Here is a 21,470-nt window from a genome sequence, read left to right as displayed (position 1 = left end):
AGCCCGCCCCGCCGGCAGAGGAGGCGTGAACGCGCCCCGGGCGGGGGCTGCTGCGATCGGCGCCGGAACCGGCGCGGAGCGGCCGGGCGCCGACCCCCCCCCCCCCCAGCCCGGGCGAGCGTCCGCGGAGGAGGCAGCCGATTGCGGCGCCGACGCGTATTCGGCCACTCGCGCCCTCTTCCCCCCTTTTTTTGCGTTGAATTCCCTTCCGCGGGGCCGAGGGGAGAGGACGGCGCCTGTCAGAGCGGGGGGCCGCGCCTTCCCTCAGTCCCGCCCGGGGAGGGTGGGCTTTGTGGGAGGCGGGCGACGCTTCGCAGCGGGCCCTTCGCCCTGTTCGGGGCTCGGCCTCCGACTGCCCCGCGGGCGCGCTCCGGCAGCCACCTGTGGGCTCCGCACGGGCGGGGAAATGGCGGGGGCCGGGGCGGGTCTGCGCACGGGGCAGGGTGCCCGCGCGTCGCGGCCGCTCCCCGGGGAAGGGAGGAGGGGTGAGCCGCCCCGGCGGGCAGCGGGTCGCCGCCGCAGCGCCGTGCGTACCGGACGCCGAGCGGGCGGGGCGGGGCGGGCTGCGCGGGGGGCAGGAGCGCGGCGCCTTCGCCCCCAGTGAACTTTGTCTGTCCCCGTCTCCGAGGCGCGCCCTGCGAGGCGAGGTGCGGGGCGGCTGGCGGGGATCCCCGCCCCGCTCCGCCGGCATCACATGGTGCTGGGGAGGGAGGGAGGGGGGAGCCGCCCCCCAGCTCTCGCTTCTCCTATAGTTTCTTCCAGTCTCAGCGCTCAACTCCGGCGAGGCTGGAGCGCGGCGCGGGGCTGGGCAGGGCGGGAGCCGGGCGGGCTCCCCGCCTGCGGTGGCGGGCTCTCTCCGCAGCGGCGGCGGCGGGTAAGCGGCACAAGTGCGCGGCGCCTCTGCTGCCTGACTCCTTCTGATGCCCCTTCCCGACTGCACGCCAGCCTGGCGGCCGCGGCTCCGGGACGATGCGGCTTTTCTTCCTCGCTGCAACTTTCTGGGGATTGTGCCTCGCTCCAGGTAAGGGGCTTCGCGCCGCTTCCCCAGAGGCGCCTCCAGCGAGCCCGGGCTGCCGGGCGCTGTCTGCGGCGGCCGCGAGCAGCCTTCGTCCCTCGCAAGCCCCTCGACGGAGCCGGCGCCGGGAACCCCGCGGCCGCGCAGAGCAGCGGAGCGCGCCGTCCTGCCCGCGGCCCGGAGAGCTCCCCGCTGCCGGCGAAGGCGCAGCCTGACCCGGCGTCCCCGGCGCTGGCTGCCCGCGGGGCGAGGCGAGGAGCGCTCCGCACCCGGCACCGGACTCCGAGGATGCCGCCTGCTGCCAGCCAGCGCCGCGCACACCTGCCCTGGGCGGTGGGTCCGGCCGCCGCGGTGCTCCCGGCGGAAGGGAGACGCGGGGCTGGTGGTCGCCGCTGCGGGACGGAGGTGCTCGCTGCTCCCCGACGGGGGTCCGGGAGCCGCCGCGCGGCAGCGCGGGGCCCGGCGGAGGGCTGGGAGGAGCGGCTGCTGGCGAGCCGAGCGGAGCGCCTCGTTTGCATGATAAAGGAGGGTGGTGAAGGATGCTCCGCAGCTGTAATTGTGCATGGCAAAATAGTAATTAAATCAGTCGTAATTAATTAGTAGTTAAGTAAACCCGCCGGCACAGATAAGAGCCGAAGCGTATCTATTAGCCGGGTTGCTTTCCCCGTCGTGCGGGTAGTTTTTAGCGCGCTGCGCTGAGGGCAGCCCCGGGGCCGGGCGGGCGAGGGGCAGCGGCTGCGGTGCCGGTGCCGGAGCGGTGCTGCTGCCCGTGCCCGTGCCCCGCCGCCTGCTGGCAGCAGCGGCCGGAGCGGCGGCACAGCCGCCTGTCCGCCCCGGAGTCCCCGCGGGAAGGAGCCCGCTCCTTAGCCAGGTGCTGCGCACTCAAGGCGTAGCCTCAGCGAGCTGGGAAACGCGTTTATTTTACGTTATTTTTGTCAAAGTCGTACTTTTGCTGAGCTGTTGACTAGTTAGGAACAGCAAAATAGGAAGGGGGAAAGCTAAGGAGGATTTCTGGCACGTGTTGATTGTTTATTTAATATTATGACTATTATTACTATTATGAGCAAAATTCTATCTGTTCCAGGTTTTGGTTTGCAAATACAGTGCTACCAGTGTGAGGAGTTCCAGCTAAATAATGACTGCTCTGCTCCAGAGTTCATTGTGAATTGTACAGTGAATGTTCAAGATATGTGTCAGAAAGAAGTAATGGAAAAAAGTTTTGGTAAGAATTTGATAATGGTGCTTCTGTTTATTTATGTTGGATAGCATTTGTTGCTTTTGGCTCCACCCATTCACAGTCTTCAGCTACAGACGAATCTGGCATTCCTACCTAGAGGGACCAGATTCAATTTCTTATACTTCTGAGTGACTTTGCAACTCAATAAAGTTAATCATTTTCCTTTAAAACTGGTGTAAAAACTGAAGGATGCAAGCCAAATGTTGATAAAGCTGTTAATAGACAGTCTTACGGGTCTCAGATTTAGTTTCCCTGCACTGGGAAATTAATAACAACAAGTTAGTTTAATCTCATTACAGTTAATTACATGGGCTTTTTCCCCAAGAGATGGAAGAGCATTAAATTAGTAATTCCCTCCTTTCTTTTATTTACTCTAGCAATTCATATACTCTGAAGGTTCATCTTAAGGGAAGGAAAGTGCAGTCATCTTTGCTTTCATCCATAAAAGAAAACATCAAGCAAAAGGGAGAGGCTGATAAAAAGAACGTTTTGGGATGTTTAGAGGGGAGAGGAGAACACAAACGGAGATATTTGCCATGCTCATTTTTTAAGTCTAAAGGGGCTTTTCCCATACTGTGATTTACATTAAGAGAGCATATTTGGAGATAAATATGTTCGAGAGGAAACTAGCTGTGATTCTGCATCTCACCTCTATTGTCTTCTGAGCTGTGCTATAAATCACTTTTTTCATTCAGCATCATAGAAGACATTGGAAATTTAGAGAGAGCTGTCTGGGTTTTTAGACCGCTGCGTTGCTCTGTAGCCATCTACTTGAGGAGAAGACTACAGCTTTACTGGGGACTTCAGGGCTGGGTGGGGTGGTGAGGAAATGTGGTTGTGGGAGTCGGAGCTCGTGTAGCATCTTGCTCTTACTGCAGCCAGCCGTGAGGGTGCTGGGCATCAGAAAGGGCAAGCTGGCAGCAGCTCACTGGTGTGCCTCACCGTGGATGTACCACGCGGTAGGCTCAAGGAGCTGAGGGCAGACTGGGTCTTGAGAACCCTGATTTAAGGGAAAGCTGCTCTCTGGGATTGTGCATCTTGCACCTGAGGGCAGTGCTTTAGAGCATGGAGTTCATTGATGTAAGGGACTGTGGTTATGCTGTTAATATAAATCACGCTGTAGCCTGTCCTTTCTCAGCGCATCCTTCAGGAACAGCAGGATCCCTCTCTTCCTGGCAAACGTGCAGCCTCCGTCGTGAGCAGTAACGTTGGTTCTTTGCATTAAGAAACCATTCATTAGTATTTCCAAAGTGCTGATCGATCAGCTAGTTCCGCTTGCGCTGGTAGTTTCAGATCGCTACGTCAGGGCTCATAGAAAAACAATAACAATTGTTGTTACCTCTCAACAGTAGCTGAACCACTGGCACTTTTGTTTCAACCTGGGTAACACCATCCACAGTGACCGTATTTCTGTAAAATATTTAGAAGCTCTCCAGTGTAAAGAAAAAAGCTGTATGTTTAAAGGAAGATTAGTTTCTTTCAAGCTATATATTACTGGAGTGTTTTATTTCGAGTTTACTTGGAAAAAGGGTGGTGGGGATGGGAGATAGTTACAGCTTGGAAGGTACTTTAAAGTCCAGGTATCTCTAAGTGAATGTTTGAAGGCTTTGCTATCTGCACACCACAGCTTCTATAGCATTTTTATTAGGTTTGAAGGGATGCTGTGGCGATTCAAAGGGCTATCCACACGATATATAGACACAGACTAAAAAGTCAGTTCTCATTTAATTCCTGACAATTGTTTGGTGTTGCTTGTTTGTTATTTGGTTTTGGTTTTGTAAATATCTTCCCTGGTTCCTTCATGTTTTCATTTCACTGCAACCTCAGACCATATCAGCCTCCCAGAAACGTATCTGTAATCTTCCCTTCAGGTGAATGTTGGAAAAGTGTTTTCAGTTGAGTAAACTCCTCCCAGATTAAGGTGCAAGTCTCCTGGATGAGTGGGCTCGCACGTGTGCGTGCCCACACCCGCAGCTGTGCTGAGCAGCAGCCCCTCGTGTGCTGCGTGTGTCAGACGGGACGGTCAGTGGTGGGTCTGGTCAGGCTGGCAGGGGAGGCTGCATCTGGCCAGCCTGCCCATGGCACTGAAAATGCAACCTTGAACTGGTTCAGTAGATTTTAGGCATACATCGATGCCTAACTTGTCCTCACTCCTATGAAGAAATCTGTTTGCAATACAGTAAATAAGGAGCTCTTAAAAGAAACTTCTGGCTGTTTTTTTTTTTCTGTGCAATTTTCTATTGTCTCTGAGCGGATCCTTGGATTTTCCCTTTAGGAGGTAACTAGCATGCTGTGCATAGCAGGTACTGCTCCATTTTATTTAATTTACTTCTATAAATGCGGTTCTTATTCATTTTAAGCTTAGAGATTGTAAATTTCAGCCAGTGAATAAATTTAAATTTTTAACCTAACTATTTCAAATTGAGTGAAATTTACATTGCAAGCTTAGTTTCTCTGTTATCCTCAGCCAATTCTAGAGAGGATTGGTTGTAAAACAGAGATGATTCAGTTCATCATCCTTTATTGGTTTTTTTCCTAATTGATATTTAAATGTGTGTAATATAAATGCCTTATTCTCCCAAGTTTTATTTAATAATTCATTCTGCTTCTACCAGGATATTTCATAACTAGATTCTTTTGGTTGTTGCTTATCACTGAAAGCTGAAATGTTTCAAATATTAATTTTAATTTATAATAGACTTGAGTTTGAATTTTTAACCCAGAATATGAAAGATGTGAATTTGCATTTATTTAACAGCACAATCTCATAATTAGAGTTTTTCCTCTTGACTAGATACAGTCAAAGGAGTATAATTTAATTTTTATAGACTAACCCATTTTTGTCCTTAATAAAATATAGCTGTGTCAGTGAGCAAAATGTTACAAGTTCTCCTAAACCTTATTTAAAAGTTAAATGCAATCTTTTGAGATAAAGTTCATGGTCTGAATCAGTAACGTATTGATGTAGTCACCCTTCCTTTGCAGTATGCATTAACCTGTGTGTTTGTTTTGCTATCAAGGGGGTCGCTGACTTGCACTGTGGTGTCCCCACAGTATAGTCCCCAGTGTGTGTGGGGAAACACATACTTTTTCTCTTCTGTATGTGTTAGTGTCCACTGAGTTGTGCTATGACAGCTCTGTGGTTCAGCTTCATTTCTGTATTAAGCGTTCTGTAAGCAACGCGGTGGAGAGCTGCAACTCTTTGCAGTTTTTTTCATTTGTGTTGCAAATAGTTCCTTCTGCCTGATCATAGTTAAACAAACCATCTCTCTTCAGTTGCTATAAAATTAGGGTTTGTACTTCAAGCGTCACTGTGTTTTCTCAAAACGTTATCTCAACTTCTGGACAACCAATCTTAGCAAGTACTTTTCGGCTTCAGGTGCAAAGTAACCACAGTGTAGGCATGTTCCTAACGCAGAGCTTTACAAGTGGCTGTAACTGTGACAGCCTCTGGTGTGAGCAGCGAAGAATACACTAAGATGCAGGTGTTGGTCACTAATATTTTGAGTTAGATCAGCAGGCACGTTATCCCAGCCGTGTGTAGTATCAGGTAGAATTTGTTCCATTCCACAACTTAAAAATGAATTGAGAATGGAGCAATGCGTAAGCATGTATCCGATTAAGCGATTATGTGGAACTGGTGGTGTTCTGCCTCCCCTGCAGACACGCACTTTGCTGTGGCAGTTTATGTTGCAGTTGCACTTTCAAGATCTGTCAGTGCACAGGATCAGAGGCTTTGTCAAGTAAATGACAAAAATGTTTTTCACACTTCAAGCAGAGTTGTATTTAGAAATTTTGCTGGAATAAGTTTTATGCAGCTGCATTAACAATCTGTCCCAGCAGGAGCTACAGAAGTACAGGACAGTATTTTGCCTGCAATGCGAAATCTTACAAACAAATTTGTTAATTTCATCTTACAAAAATACAAAAAAAAAATCAGTGCTTTTCCCTCAGAGGGAAGAATGGTGAGCATGGGAAGGGGCACTGAACACTACACCAAGTAATTTTTGTCCCACAGAAATTAACACCAAGGATACGTTTCTAGTGCATTCTTCAACTGGATAAGCAGATGTTTGAAAACTGTGTAAATGAGATGTGTTCGACAAAGGATCAAAGCTTTTTCTTATAACTCTGCTTGCAGATAATTTGTGGGAATACCCACTTGCCTCTCTCCTTCCCATCTATGAACTTTTCACTTAGAAATGTCAGTGCTCCTTGTTTTTTAGAATATATGTAGCAACAAAGAAATCCTACAGTATATTGGGATCAGATAAAACATCTTGATGGTATGTAGATGAGTATATAATGTGTGCTTTTATACATATATCATAGGAAACATAGTGATAACAAAGTTTACCTTTTACTGAAGGCAAGAGCTGTCTGAGTGTTAAGGCTGATCTAAAACCCACTTAAGGCAAAATGAAACTTGCAATGTGAATAGACCAGAAAGGAATAAAGCATGAAGGATGAGACAATCAGCCCAGAAAGGTAACCACTGTAAATTTCTCAGAATTCACTGTGAGTAAACCTGCCCATGTGTATGTTTTGAACAATATACCTTGTGCCCTAACGTAGTTGTGAACGTACTTTTACTTCTGCAAGGGAAAAAAAAAAAGATCCTCAGTAGCAAGACTGGTATTTTAAAATGTCTGTCTATATAAAACTAAGATTGTTTATGAATTCTCCTTTGCAAGTGAATTGGGAAACAACCTTATCATTTCTATTAATCGGCAATAAGAAATCTCTCTTATTTACTTGATTTACAGTGGTCCTTTTAATGTATTTACATTGTATATAATCCTGCAGTGTAATTAACACAATTGCTGTAATTGTTGTGCTGCTTAAAAGTAGAGCATGGGAACGTCATGAATCACAGAATCACAGAATGTTAGGGATTGGAAGGGACCTCAAAGGATCATCTAGTCCAATCCCCCTGCCTGAGCAGGACCACCTAGATCAGATCACACAAGAACACGTCCAGGCGGGTTTTGAACATCTCCGTAGGAGACTCCAGAACCTCTCTGGGCAGCCTGTTCCAGTGTTCTGTTACCCTTACTGGGAAGAAGTTCTTCCTCATGTTTAAGCAGAACCTCCTACGTTGCAGCTTGTATCTATTTCCCCTTGTCCTGTCATTGGATGCCACTGAGAAGAGCCTGGCTCCATCCTCATGACAGTCACCCTTTCCATATTTATAAACATTAGTGAGGTCCCCCCTCAGTCTCCTCTTCTCCAAGCTAAAGAGACCCAGCTCCCTCAGCCTTTCCTCATAAGGGAGATGCTCCACTCCAAGATCATCCTCTCCCTGTTGAACTGTCATTTTATTTATTTATTTAGTTCTTCTCAGTATGGATTTCCCAGTCATTTGTTTCATCAGGCAGGGGAGAGATGGGTCTAAATTGTGTGATGCGTTGGCCTACGTGAAATTCTTTCCCTGTGATGATTATTTTATTTTACTGTGTTGCTGCCATGATGAAGTTGCTTCATGTATGGCTGTTAAGGATTACAGAAACACGTACTTTTCCGTGTTTTCATGTATAACATCCATTAGTACTAATACTAATTGCATACTTGTATCAAGGGGAAATTGTACCCTGGTGTACGTTTATTGACAAAGTGATTAAAACAGCAAACAAAGTTTAATGTCTTCAGAATCACTGTAGGCATTAAAGTTTTATAGGTGATAGCTGCATCCCCAGTATCCATTTAGAAACAGTAAGAAACATCCACTGGTGGTGGTGGATTATTTTTATTTTTTTCTTCATTGCTGTCTCTTTTGGTCAAAGCATATCAATTTGACTCAAAATAACTTCTGATTTTTTTTTTAATCAAAATAAAGTACAATGTAATAAGTATTTACTGACATTTTTTTTAAAAAAAAAAAAAGCTTGACATGTGACAGTTGTTACCTATAACATTGTATCTTGTGCTGCTAGGTGCCCAATGAAATGAAGACATAGTAACCAATATTGGAAACCTGCAGTTAATTTTTGATGCTGATTAAAGACTTAGAATATATGTTGTTAATTTATACTGTATGCTGAAAACTTGGAACTGTGGATATATTACCATTCAGAAACACTTTTTCAGATGCCAAAGCTGTTTTCTTAAGGGTAATTTCCTTCCAGTCTTTGGGTTGCTGAGAAAACTTCCAGCTCCATGCAGGATGAACTGAACTAACTGCATCAGTTAAGGGGAACTTACAGACCGTACATAGTAGGTTGCTGATCTGACTGCCTTTAAACACAGAAAAGCAACAGTGGAGTTAACAGCTCAAGCAGTTTATGACTTCAAAGTCATCACAAAGATCCAAGTGCAGAAGTGATGAAGGGCTGTATTATTTTAAGGAAGTGGTGGTGTCTGGTCCAGTGAATTTCATTTTTCACAGGACATGGACAATAGCTTTTTACGTTATTTTATTTCTCAGACTTGTATGAAGGTATACAAATGAATTTTGTGAGGATACAGTGCCCACAGCCTTGGGTCTCTTAAACCTCTTAAAAGAGTTTCCTGCTGCATTTCACACACAAATGAGTCTGTGTTTCCAAAAACGTCTTGTGGCCTGACCCTATCACTTGTCCTAGCTCCCAGTGACCTTATCAAACCATTGGCAAGCGTGTTTTAATTAATCCAAACTGTTTTCATTTCCATTTTTCCTTTGTAGTCTGGATATTTTTATGGAAAACTTGATATAACCTATTTTGCTAAATTACCAATGAGTCTTTGAATGTGGAAAAAGTAATATAAAAACCAGGCAAATTCTACTCCGAAGTAGGCTGTAACACTGAAAGCATGAAAATAGCTAAAGATATAAAAGCTGAATGGATTTCAAAGGTACTGGCATACAAGTGTAAACATGTGAACCGTTCCATTGAAACTGGTAAGGGCATTAATTAGTAGGATGCAACAGGATTATTCACTTGTAAAATCATTTCTGAGATTTATTACAAGAATGTAGTATTTTAACATTTCTAAAGGCATAGGGACTGTGGCTTCCCAGTTCACTTCAGCAGATAAGGACTGTCAAGAAAAATGCTAATACACAATTCTGAAAATTAAGTCTAAGTTCACTTCTCTTGCTGGAAGATAATGTGTAATTTGATCTTGATATCCAAGGCATTTACCTGCCTTTGTATCAGGAAAGCACAATGATGGATGACTGCAAGCCAGCTTTGTTTGAAAGAGTGTGTGTTTTCCCGCTTGACTGTAAGTCTGCATTAGTGAGCAGAGAAATTAATAAGGACAGTAGAGAACCAAAGAATTAGATATGCAGGTGAAAGTTGAGCTTTGACTTTTGGTTTATAGCCTCCTGTGACTTTATAAAAACTTTCATAGTACAACCATTAGTAGCTGTATTTAACTTCCTCAGCCTGTGCATTTTTAAGCAGTTTAATGCCTTGTGTCTGCTTTGTGATGCTGCAGGCAGTGACGAAGGCTGCTTTGTGGTGTCATTTATGTTATTAACAATGCAGTTTGGAGTCGTATTTCCAGCACTAGAATTAGAATCACGGAATGGTTTGAGTTGGAAGGGACCTTCAAAGGTCATCTAGTTTCAACCCCCCTGCCATGGGCAGGGACACCTTCCACTACACCAGGTTGCCCAAAGCCTCATCCAACCTGGCCTTGAACACCTCCAGGGATGCAGCATCCACAACTCCTCTGGGCAACCTGTTCCAGTGCTTCACCACCCTGAGTGAAAAATTTCTTCCTTATATCCAATCTAAATCTCCCCTCTTTCAGTTTAAAGCCATTGCCCCTTGTCCTGTCACTACACGCCCTCTCTTTCACTAGAGAGTGTCACTACACTCTCCAGCTTTCCTGCAGGCCCCCTTTAAGTGCTGGAAGGCTGCAATAAGCTCACCCCGGAGCCTTCTCTTCTCCAGGCTGAACAGCCCCAACTGTCTCAGCCTGTTTTCATAGCAGAGGTGCTCCAGCCCTCGGATCATCTTTGTGGCCCTCCTCTGGACCCACTCCAGCAGCTTCATGTCCCGTCTTGTGTTGGGGAACCCAGAGCTGAACGCAGTATTCCAGGTGGGGTCTCACGAGAGCTGAGTAGAGGGGCAGAATCACTTCCCTTGATCTGCTGGCCGCGCTGCTTTGGATGCAGCCCAGAGTACGGTTGGCTTTCTGGGCTGCCAGTGCACATTGCCTGTTCATGTTGAGCTTCTCATCAACCAGCTTCCCTAAGTCCTCCTTGGGGCTGCTCTTGATCCATTCTCCACCATCGCAGTTTAGCCTGGCCAGCATTAAACACTACACAGCTGCTCACTCACCCTCCCCCACCTCCAGGGGATGGGGAAGAGAATTAAAGGGGAAAAGGGAGAGAGACCTGTGGGTTGCGATAAGAACAATTTAATACTACTACTAATAATATATGAATATATACATGTACAATGATAATATATACAAACAACTGATGCACAGTGTAATTGCTCACCACCCAGTGACCAAGGCCTGTCCTGGCCCGGACCAACGATCCTGAAACAGATAAGTCCCAACACCGCAATCCTGGATGAGCGAGAGACCTGAAAAGAGAGCAAGAGAGAGGCAGCACTCTGAGAGTGAGAGCCTCCAGAAGAGCCAAAGCCCCTCTTTCTGGTCAACCCTTATCTTTATACTGGGCATGACGCTGCATGATATGTAATACTCCATTTGGCCCTCAATCCTAACTCTAAATTCAAATCATAAGGGGAGTTGTGGACCCTTTGTCCCAGCTATGCTTCCCCCCAGCCTGCTGTGCTCCTGCACACTGGCAAAACACGGGAAGCTGAAAAGTCCTTGAGGTCTCAGCACCAACTACAAACATCACTGTGCTATCAGCGTTCTTCTCATAATGAGTCTCAGACTAAAACCAAAACACAGAGCTCTTCTAGCTGCTAAAAAGAAGAACTAACTCTGTCCCAGCTGAAACCAGGACATCCACCCAGCCTGCTTGGGATTGCCCTGACCCACGTGCAGGACCTTGCACTTGACCTTGTTGAACTTCATGAGGTTCTCACAGGCCCACCTCTCCAGCCTGTCAAGGTCCCTCTGGATGGCATCCCTTCCCTCCAGCGTGTCCACAACACCACACAACTTGGTGTCATCTGCAAACTTGCTGAGGGTGCACTCGATCCCACTGTCCATGTCACCAACAAAGATGTTAAATAGCACTGGCCCCAGTACTGACCCCTGAGGAACACCACTTGTCACTGCTCTCCACTTGGATATTGAGCCTTTGACTGCAGCTCTCCCAGTGCGACCATCCAGCCAACTCCTTCTCCACTGAGTGGATGACTTTTCTGTGGCTTTTTTTTTCCTGAGGCATGACTTACAAAGAAATCTCATGCTAATCCAAACTCTTGTCCTCTATCGATCAGCAATTGTCCAGTTTTCTTCTGAGATGATTTAATTTTTGCAAGATGTCATGTCATTTAGAGTCAGAAGGAGATTGAGGAGGTCAGTCTTTCATTGCCAAAAGCCTCCTGTTAATTTCTGAAAAAAAATGCAACTTTTCCAAAGTGCCAAATGTATGGAGGAGTTGTGATGACATTAAGTTTTCATAGAAAATTATTATAAAAATATGCTAATTCAGCCACATAGGCTTTAGTGGGGGGATGTTTTATTTTGGTTTTGTGTTGGTTTTTTTTTACAGAATTATACTCTATAAGAGCCTTATGGCATGAATATGCTTTTATCTCATCTACTGACTGCATCAAAGGGAGGGGATCGGGATGAAATAGCTGCAATCCTAAACCACAGAATTGAAAACCAGGAAGTGTGTGACGTAGCTTTGAAATAGATTTCAAGTCACTTAATTTCAGTGCCTCCATTTTTTCATCTGGAAAACACTGACCATGGTTACTTATAGTATTTAATTAGAAGTTTATAAGGCAATTAGTAAATTTCATTATAAAATTTCTGGCAAGGTGCAAATTATTTAAACCACTCATGAGCTCCAGAGAGAAAGTTGGGAAGATGAGGATAGGAAGCTAGTGTAAAATGAAAAACAGGGAACATGGTTGGATATGGTTATATTTTACACTGGATTAAACTGTGTTTTTAACAGTGCATTTACAATCATAGATGAAAGAATTTGTGTTGGGAAAGCTTAATTCATATTTTAAACCAATAAAGACATGATCTGACTAAAACCACAACTGTTTGGGGAAGCACAATGTCAGAGGAATGATTGCTCTTCAACATTCAGTCCCCTTCTAAGATATTTAGGACCTTATTAGATAAAGTATTTATGATCACGTTAGAAAACAGTGAGCAAATCACAGTAGGACCTTTTCTCACTGTATGATGTATGTGAGCAGGTACTAGCTAAGGAGCAGACAAGTGTCACAGCAAAACCACTGAAGGCATATAGTAAAATCCAGAAATAGTCATGTGTGTATTTTATGTTTGTCAGAAAGGGATATTAAATGTTTACATGCTGTTCTTCATAGAATCACAGAATAGTTCGGGTTGGAAGGGACCTCAAAGATCATCTACTTCCAAGCCTCCTGCCATGGGCAGGGACACCTTCCACTAGATCAGGTTGCCCAAAGCCTCGTCCAACCTGGCCTTGAACACTTCCAGGGATGGGGCATCCACAACTTCTCTGGGCAACCTGTTCCAGTGCCTCACCACCCTCACAGTGAAAAATTTCTTCCTTATATCTAATCTAAATCTGCCTTCTTTCAGTTTAAAGCCATTGCCCCTTGTCCTGTCACTACACGCCCTTGTAAAAAGTCCCTCTCCAGCTTTCCTGTAGGCCCCCTTTAAGTACTGGAAGGCTGCTATAAGATCACCCCGGAGCCTTCTGTTCTCCAGGCTGAACAGCCACAGCTCTCTCAGCCTATCTTCATAGCAGAGGTGTTCCAGCCCTGGGATCATCTTCGTGTCCCTCCTCTGGACCCACTCCAGCAGCTCTATGTCCTTCTTGTGCTGGGGACTCCAGAGCTGAATGCAGTATTCCACGTGGGGTCTCACGAGAGCAGAGTAGAGGGGCAGAATCACCTCCCACGACCTGCTGGCCACACTCCTTTTGATGCAGCCCAGAGTACGGTTGGCTTTCTGGGCTGCCAGCGCACGTTGCCGGCTCATGTTGAGCTTCTCATTCACCAGCACTCCCAAGTCCTTTTCCTCAGGACTGCTCTCAATCCATTCTCCACCCAGCCTGTACTTGTGCTTGGGATTGCCCTGACCCACGTGCAGGACCTTGCACTTGACCTTGTTGAACTTCATGAGGTTCTCACAGGCCCACCTCTCCAGCCTGTCAAGGTCCCTCTGGATGGCATCCCTTCCCTCCAGCGTGTCCACAACACCACACAACTTGGTATCATCTGCAAACTTGCTGAGGGTGCACTCGATCCCACTGTCCATGTCACCAACAAAGATGTTAAATAGCACTGTCCGCAGTACTGACCCCTGAGGAACACCACTTGTCACTGGCCTCCACTTGGACATTGAACCGTTGACCACAACTCTTTGAGTGCGACCATCCAGCCAATTCCTTATCCAACAAGTGGTCCATCCATCAAATCTGTGTCTCTCCAGTTTAGAGACAAGGATGTCATGTGGGACAGTATCAAATGCTTTGGATAAGTCCAGGTAGACGATGTCAGTTGCTCTTTCCTTATCCATCAATGCTGTAACCATGCACTAGTGTAAGTTCTCATTTTAAATTTCAGCAGACATGACAAAAAGAGCTGTTGTAGCTCCTACTGTGTACTGAATTTCCCTCAAGTGGAGGGTAAGCAAATGATAGTTTAGGGTAAGAAATACAGGATGAAATAGATAATGGAAATCGCAAAGCAAGCATGGATAGGCAGCCGAGACATCAAGTCTAAGCACAAGAAGAAGGAAAACTTGCAGATTCACCAAGACCAGAAAATCAAAAGTTTCAGTGAAATAAGATAATTGGAACTATTCAGGATACTAAAACAAATGAGGAGTATCAGTTCACAAACATAGTCCTTGTGCCTGTGTTTATGAAGGTCAGCAGTAAGAGAATACCCAAAACAAATCACCCATGAATCGAGAAAGCATGTTAATGCTGGAGCTGGCACAACTGGTGATGACATCTCATGGGCTGTGTGTGCCACGATATGAATTGTCCACTGTTCAGCAGTTTTATACTTTTTGTTTGGAGGAGATGGGCAAGATTAAGTGTCAAATCTTAAAGAGTTGAGAAGTTCTGCCAAAGTTGCAATGGCACACCTCAAAACTTGCCTTGATCTGCCTGCTAACTTTGAGTCACTGATCTTAAGACACAAAACTTTTCTACATGCCTGAAGCTGTGGCTCACTTTATGCCTCTAAATCGTGGTCCCATCTTGAGAAGGTGGTTTTGTGACTGCTCGAGGATGCCTCATTCCTGGACCCTAGTTGGGCATAGACTGTTTTCTAATGCTCTGAAAGATCTGATGCAGCAGGCATGCTCAGAGTACATGCAGAAGATTTTGCCAAAGGAGTATTTGTGGAATCAGTTGCAGAAGACAAATCTGACTTTATATATGCCTACAAAATCGGACATGTACAAAAGACTAGCAAAAGCTTTCTTTAAAAATGAGGAATGCCTGTCATAATCCATGAGACAGGGCGTTTGGTTTGGAAAAGTTAGCATTGGGTGAAATGACATCGTCTACTTGACGGGAATTAAACTTAACAGCTAAGAGTTCTGTGGCCATGAGGCTGTAGACTGTTGTGGGGTGAAGCAGAGGGCTGCAGTTTCCTGCTGAGGTGTGTCACTGCAGAACGCAATTGCAGAGTAGTTGGGTCATAGAGTGGGAAGGCAACTGTTTTTTTTTAGAAATTAGGTCACTGATCTTGGAGGTGGCATCCTACTTGCCTATTTTGGCTTCAGAGACTATGTATTTTGCTGAAGGACAGTCTTGAGAGTACAGGTGCAAACTAAAGTTACACACTGCTGTGGTTATGGTTGACTCTTAAGTTGGGGCGTCATGCTTACACGTTCTCTTTTTTGTCTGTACCTGCTGTAACAGAAGAATCAAGAAGTGCCTAATAAAATCCTTTTCAAGCAGTGAGAGAAAAAGCTTGGATCTTTTGATGCCTGCTGCATACACACAGTGTAAGAAGTAGGTGTGATGTCACCTTTTTGCATTGTCCTAGTAACAAGCTGTCATTCAAGAGAGCGTGTACTGGGCTCTGCAGACAGGTTAGGTGGAAGAACTCCCACTTTTGGATTTGAATAAATTGTAGCATGAATCGTTTGTTGTTATCAAGACTGGCTGTATCTGCAAATGGCCAAAACGGAGTGCCAGGGTGTGGATGGACAGGACTAGACTGCAGCTGAGCAGGGCACTGAGCTTGGCAGTTGTGGGGGAGTTGTAAAGAATGAATCTAGGTGAGAAAATCAATATTACAAGCAGGAACTACAGAAAAGCCTTGAGATTTACACCATCACTTCATTGCATGAAATAAGGCAGAAATCCTCCAGAAATAGTAGTTTGGGTCTTGACACTATCTAAATGTATGATCACATGTGGGGTAGAGAGAGATATAACAATGGGCAAGTTGCTCAATCTAGGAGTAAATTTTCAATGCCCAATTTAAGCCCAAAGTTGGGATGTGTTTGTGGGGTTTTTTTTAACATATTTAAATATATATTATTATTATATATAAATATATTTAAGTATATTTATAGTATTATATGTTATATATATATATAAAATATATATATAGTATATTTTATGTACTCGGCACTGGTGAGGCCGCACCTGGAATATTGTGTCCAGTTTTGGGCCTCTCACTTTAAGAGAGATATTGAGCTCCTGGAGCGGGTCCAAAGAAGGGCGACTAAACTGGTCAAGGGGCTGGAAAATAAAACTTATGGGGAGTGGCTGAGGGAGTTGGGGCTGTTTAGCCTGGAGAAGAGGAGGCTGAGGGGAGACCTGATTACAGCCTACAAATACTTGAGAAGGGATGGTGGGGAGATAGGGGAAGGGCTCTTTACATTAGTGTTGGGTGATAGAACAAGAGGAAATCGGTATAAGCTTAGTCAGGGGAGGTACAGGTTGGATGTTAGAAAGTATTTCTTCTCTGAAAGGGTTGTCAGCCACTGGAATAGGCTGCCCAGGGAGGTGGTTGAGTCCCCATCCCTGGATGTGTTTAAGAAAAGGGTGGATGAACTACTTAGGGATATGGTTTAATGGGAGATTAGGGACGGTTGGACTGGATGATCTCTAAGGTCTTTTCCAACCTAGAAATCTATGAATCTATGAATAGTAGGTGTATGTGGAGGATAGAGTGTGGAATGTCACTGCGTTATCACACAGATATTCTAGCCTTGTGTACTCACCTCTTGTCTTAAAAGTACTTGTACTTGAACTACAAACCTTCAAGCCAAAATGAAGGAAAATAATTGGTCCGTAGTAGGTACTTCATAGTAAAACATCGTTACAGCACCCATGCCTACGCATAACCCACACTGCTGTCGGGGGTGCTGCTGAACCCGTGCAAAAGGACGAATTATTTGGTATGCATCCACCGTGAGACTGGGCAGTAAATATTCCAATTGTATATTAGTAAGTACACTAGTTGAGCACTAGTGTGAACAGTTGAGGGCGGGTGGCGGTAATGACGCCATCCCAGTAAACGCGGAGTGTAAACGGTGCAGTCTCCTTGCCTAGCCAGCGACTTGCAACAACCTGAGGTAGATGAAGAGCTCCCAGAAAGGTTTGCAATGATATTTCTAGGTGATGTTTTAATGAACGTATCAAGCTGATTGCTCAAGCAAGACTATCCAGCAATTAGCAGTTATGTCGGAGGTATGAGTCTTATGAGGCAGATAACCACTTAGAAGAACTGTCTACAGTTCAACCTGCTGGTAGCGAATGATTCAGGAAGGTCTCAGAAATAGTTTCCGAACTGGCACAACTGTACAATAAACCACTGCAGGAGAGGAGGCTGAGGAAAGGCATCCTGGAGCTATAAAAGCAATTAATCTCTAGAGACAATCCAGAAAGGATGCTGCTGTCCCATCGGAACTCAGTGGGTTGTATTGGGCCTGGCCAAGATGGAGTTAATTTTCCTCATAGCAGCCCTCCCAGTGCTCTGCTTTGCACTGCTAACCAGAAAGGTGTTGATAACGCACCTGTGTTTTGGCTACTGCTGAGCAGTACTCACACAGCACAAAGGCTGTCTCTCCAACAGTCCCCTCTCAGCAGTAGGCTGGGAGTGGTGGGCAAGGTCTTGGGAGGGGACATAGCCAGGACAGCTGCTCCAAACTGACCAGAGTGATATTCCATACCATATGATGTCTGCTCAGCAATAAAAGCTGAGAGAAAGGAGGACGCAGGTGGGCATTTGGTATGACCATGTTTGTCTTCTGGAGCAACCACTATGAGTACTGAAGCCCTACTTCGCGGAAAGTGGCTGGACATCGCCTGCGGGTGGGAAGTAGAGAACAAATCTTTTGTTCTCCCTTGCTTCTGCACACGGCCTTTGCTTTATTAAACTGCCTTTATCTTGATCCACAAGGTTTTTTCCATCTTTTTCCCCCCGCCCCACCCTGTCCTGCTGAGGAGGGAAGTGATAGAGTGGCTTGGTGGGCACCTGGCACTGGCCAAGGTCAGCCCTCCACATGGGTGAACTGCAGTAACTGGGGCACATTAAGCTGTTTGCTGGAGCAAGGAGAGTAGCGTCCCTGGCATCAAACCATGGAAATCAGTTGTACTAATTTATTTCCTACCACAGTTAAACTGGAATTACAACATGATAGGAAGAAGGTTTAACAGTATGTTTCATGCCATTCTTTAATTTATACTGTTTAAAGTGTCGTTACTTTTTCACACTCATAGTAAAAAAAAAATAGTGAAGTCACAACTGAAGTGTTTTAAATATGTCACTCCAGTAGCGCTAATGTTCTCTCTTTTTTCCCATCAATCTTTCATGCCTTTTTCATTGTGTCTTGCTATAAGGATACTGCAGAATTAGAGAAGCAGCACAGCCTTTCTCTGCTGATCAAGTTCAGTTCGTACCTGATGTTTCAAAAAAAGCGCAATTCGTGCATGATAGCAGCTGATTTGTGAGCTCCAAAAGGAAAAAAAAACTTGGAAGTGAAGGGCATGTCTTTAGCCAAGTAGCTATTGAAAACCTGATAGAAGTGCTGTCTTTTTTAATTAAAGAGATCTTATTACGATTCAGATTACTAGGAGCTGGGAATGGGAATAAGCAATCATTTGGGAGTGGAATTTCCTGTTGTAAGACATATTTACAGAAAAGCCACAGGAGAACCGTTACAATGGGATTTTACTACTAGTTAGATTATTCTCTCTAGGCATGAACATGGTACATCTGCACATGAAACTTTTGAGTTGTAAAATTTCAGTCTGTGCAGGAATACTGTATTTTTGGTTTCAAAAGGAGCTCAGGGTTATTCTGTGGAATTTATCCTGGAGAACAGAGCTGTTGTAAATGCTTGGAGTTAAGCTGCAGGACTTGGATTTTTAATTTGTTTTTCCAGGAGAGGTGTCCTAGAGTTGCCTGGTGAAAACCATGCCTCAGAGGGCATTGTCTAATTGTTCACAGCACTGAACAATTCTATTCTCCTAGTCTACAGGAAGAGTGCAAAGTATATGATATTTCCAGGACCTAAACTAATTAATTACTTACTCGTTTGAATTGTGAACAGGGCTTTGCAGGAGTCCTGTGAAAAGGAAATGGCAGGAAGAGAGTGATCTATAAAACAACCAGAATAGGAAATCTGCCAATGCCAAAAGCTTTTTAGAGGCTTGGTCTTTGAGGGGAAAGTTGAGATTCAATGCGGTTCATATGGAAGACTGAGGAATGGCTGAGTTTGTTGGGTGGCTGTAGCTGCAGGGAAGGAATCTGTGATGAGATGTGGGCTTAGGGATGGGACAACAACTGCTGTGCCTAGTTCCACCGAATGCAGGATTCCTTTCTCAAGAGGGAAGGGGAAGGAAAAAAAAATCATAGCCATGGGAAGGGTCATGTGTGCCTCAGCTCTTGGAAGACTGCAGGAGGAACATGGCCAAAGCACCAGGTCCTTGTGGGAAACATCAGCTGAGATTTCAGCATTGTAAGCCTAGCAGTGGCAGCGCAGCTGAGGCTCCTTGACAGCAGTGGTTTGTCAACAGAGACAGAGCTCTCTTCTTGTTGCAAACTATGGTAATAAAGATTGTGCCTCTTGATCTGTGTGCCTTTCCTCTTACAGCTAGAACAGCCTGTAGCTCCTCTTTCCCTCTTGAGAAAAGGCTCTACCTGCTGTGTTGATTGATTGAAGCTCACTGGAGACAGCGGAGGATTTAACACTGACTTGAGGGCTTCTCTGCGTAGGTTTAACTAGACAGATAGCCTTAAAACATGTTTCAGAGTTTAGATTTGCAGAGGGAGAACACGAAACAGGGAAACCCCTGCATTGTTGGGATGGTAGCAGTGTTGTGACAGTATAAAAGAATTGCTTTAATTAAAATTCTCTGAAGACAGGAAATCCTTCTTTCGAAGCACAACCCAAACAAACAGTTTTGCTGCTGTACACAGACCTTGGTTGCGCAGTGGCGGTCACTGCTGCAGAGGTACCTGCTGGGCTGTGTAGGTGCTGCAGTGCTTATTTCTGAAGTCCCCAGGGACTGAACAAGTGTCTGCAGGTACTGTAAGTTCAGTAACTACAGGTCATATTCCTGCTTCACTCCCTCCAAAAAATGTCTCCATCGCCGTGTACTTAAAAACATTACGGGACCATGCGACAGGATGTGGAGGTACTGTTCTCCAAGGGAATCCTGTTCCCATGGCCATTAGAAGAAAAAAAACTTTTGAGAATCCCATGTTCAAAAGGAATAGTTATTTTATTATCCTTGAAAATATTTACCTCTTTTTGTAACCACAAGGCAGTAAGAGCAAACCCGTTATTTATTTATGTGTTATGTCTGTGTTTTTCCAACACACGATTTCTGTGGTATCACTTGCAGGAAAATTTTACAGTAATGAGAGGTAGAGCTGCCACAACCATTTTCCACTGTGACAGGGGAAAATGCAACTATGTATTTTAAAAACTTTATAAACCATTTTAAAATAACAGTTATGTGCCTCAGAATGTACTTTTTTCCAGGTAAAAACAATTTGAGAAATTATGCACTTAATTAGATTATTAATTAAAATTAGATTAGATTAAATTACATTTAAAAGGGAAGACTTTCAACTCAGAAAAGCCATTTCTGTACAAATGGAAATTTTTGTTGTTGAGGGTATTAAGCTTCAAAGACAGCAAGAACTGAGATTACCTGGAAAAGTACTTCTATTTTTTCTTTAAAAAAATAAAAAGAGTCGGGGAGATGAAAGTTTTGCTGATAGTCGTTCTCATTTTACTCTTGCTTACTTGTCTCTGTGTGGCAAATGAACAAGAAAAGGAAAAAAAAATGCTCAAAAGACAAATTAGCAGCATAGAAAACTGTAATTACTTAGACACCTTAAAAAACTCAGACGCATTCAGCAACAGAAACAACAGTCATTTTCAAGCTAACTGCATTTCAGTTACAGCTACTCAAACAACTCATTCCAAAAGATGAAGAATTCTGGTTGTAAAATGCATCATTTGGGATACATTGTGTAAATCAAGTTTGTCGTATTTTTGGTTCCAACCAAAATCAAGTAAACTAAAATCCAAACCAGAGTGACTGTGATTCTCCTGCAGTGCAGAGCTGTGGGCCATGTCACACACAGCTGAGGTGCATGGCTTCATCACCAGCATTGCTTTGGAGATGTAAACTGGTTTTGCCACAGTTTTTACGCGTGAATCGTGTTGTAGAGCGAAACCCCGTTCGGATCAAACTGAGTAACCTTTGCTTTGTGTCACAGGAATCATGTACCGCAAATCCTGCGCGTCTTCAGCAGCGTGTCTGATAGCCTCTGCTGGGTACCAGTCCTTCTGTTCTCCAGGGAAGGTGAACTCTGTCTGTATCAGCTGCTGCAACACCCCACTCTGCAATGGACCCCGGCCGAAGAAGAGGGGGAATTCCGGCGTGGTGCCGAGGGCACACGTGATAACCACCGTTCTGCTCCTTAAATCGGCTCTTTTGGTTTTGTATTGCTAAACTTCAAGCAAGTTTTTTGCCCTGACACAGTTTGTTCTGTCTCCTCCTTTCTTCAAAGACGCTGCAATTATTTTCTGTTTGTTTGCAAATCCCTGTCAACAGCGAGGGAAGTTCAGTGGTTTTGGGGAGAGAGGGGCTGATGTTTTTGGCAGCTAATGAATTCAGTTAGCAGATTGAAT

At 44.9% G+C, this 21,470-nt stretch overlaps 1 protein-coding gene across 1 annotated transcript; it reads left to right on the top strand.

Annotated features, from left to right (window-relative positions):
• Positions 1-969: 969 nt before the first annotated feature.
• Positions 970-21,291, top strand: LYPD1 (LY6/PLAUR domain containing 1). Its single transcript, XM_086615973.1, has 3 exons — positions 970-1,021; positions 2,100-2,237; positions 21,056-21,291. Exons 1-3 carry the CDS (start codon positions 970-972, stop codon positions 21,289-21,291), a joined length of 426 nt encoding a protein of 141 aa, XP_086472099.1.
• The last annotated feature ends 179 nt before the right edge of the window (positions 21,292-21,470 follow it).

Source organism: Tauraco erythrolophus, chromosome 8 (assembly GCF_009769465.1).
Source record: "Tauraco erythrolophus isolate bTauEry1 chromosome 8, bTauEry1.pri, whole genome shotgun sequence".
Lineage (NCBI taxonomy): Eukaryota > Metazoa > Chordata > Aves > Musophagiformes > Musophagidae > Tauraco > Tauraco erythrolophus.
This window is presented reverse-complemented; position numbering and strand designations above follow the sequence as displayed.

What these genes read in the sequence shown, in the direction of transcription:
- LYPD1 (XM_086615973.1), top strand. Translation starts at nt 970, where the DNA reads ATGCGGCTTTTCTTCCTCGCTGCAACTTTCTGGGGATTGTGCCTCGCT. An exon ending in GGGATTGTGCCTCGCTCCAG is followed by an intron (nt 1,022 to 2,099) that starts GTAAGGGGCTTC and finishes TATCTGTTCCAG; the next exon opens with GTTTTGGTTTGCAAATACAG. An exon ending in AGTAATGGAAAAAAGTTTTG is followed by an intron (nt 2,238 to 21,055) that starts GTAAGAATTTGA and finishes TTTGTGTCACAG; the next exon opens with GAATCATGTACCGCAAATCC.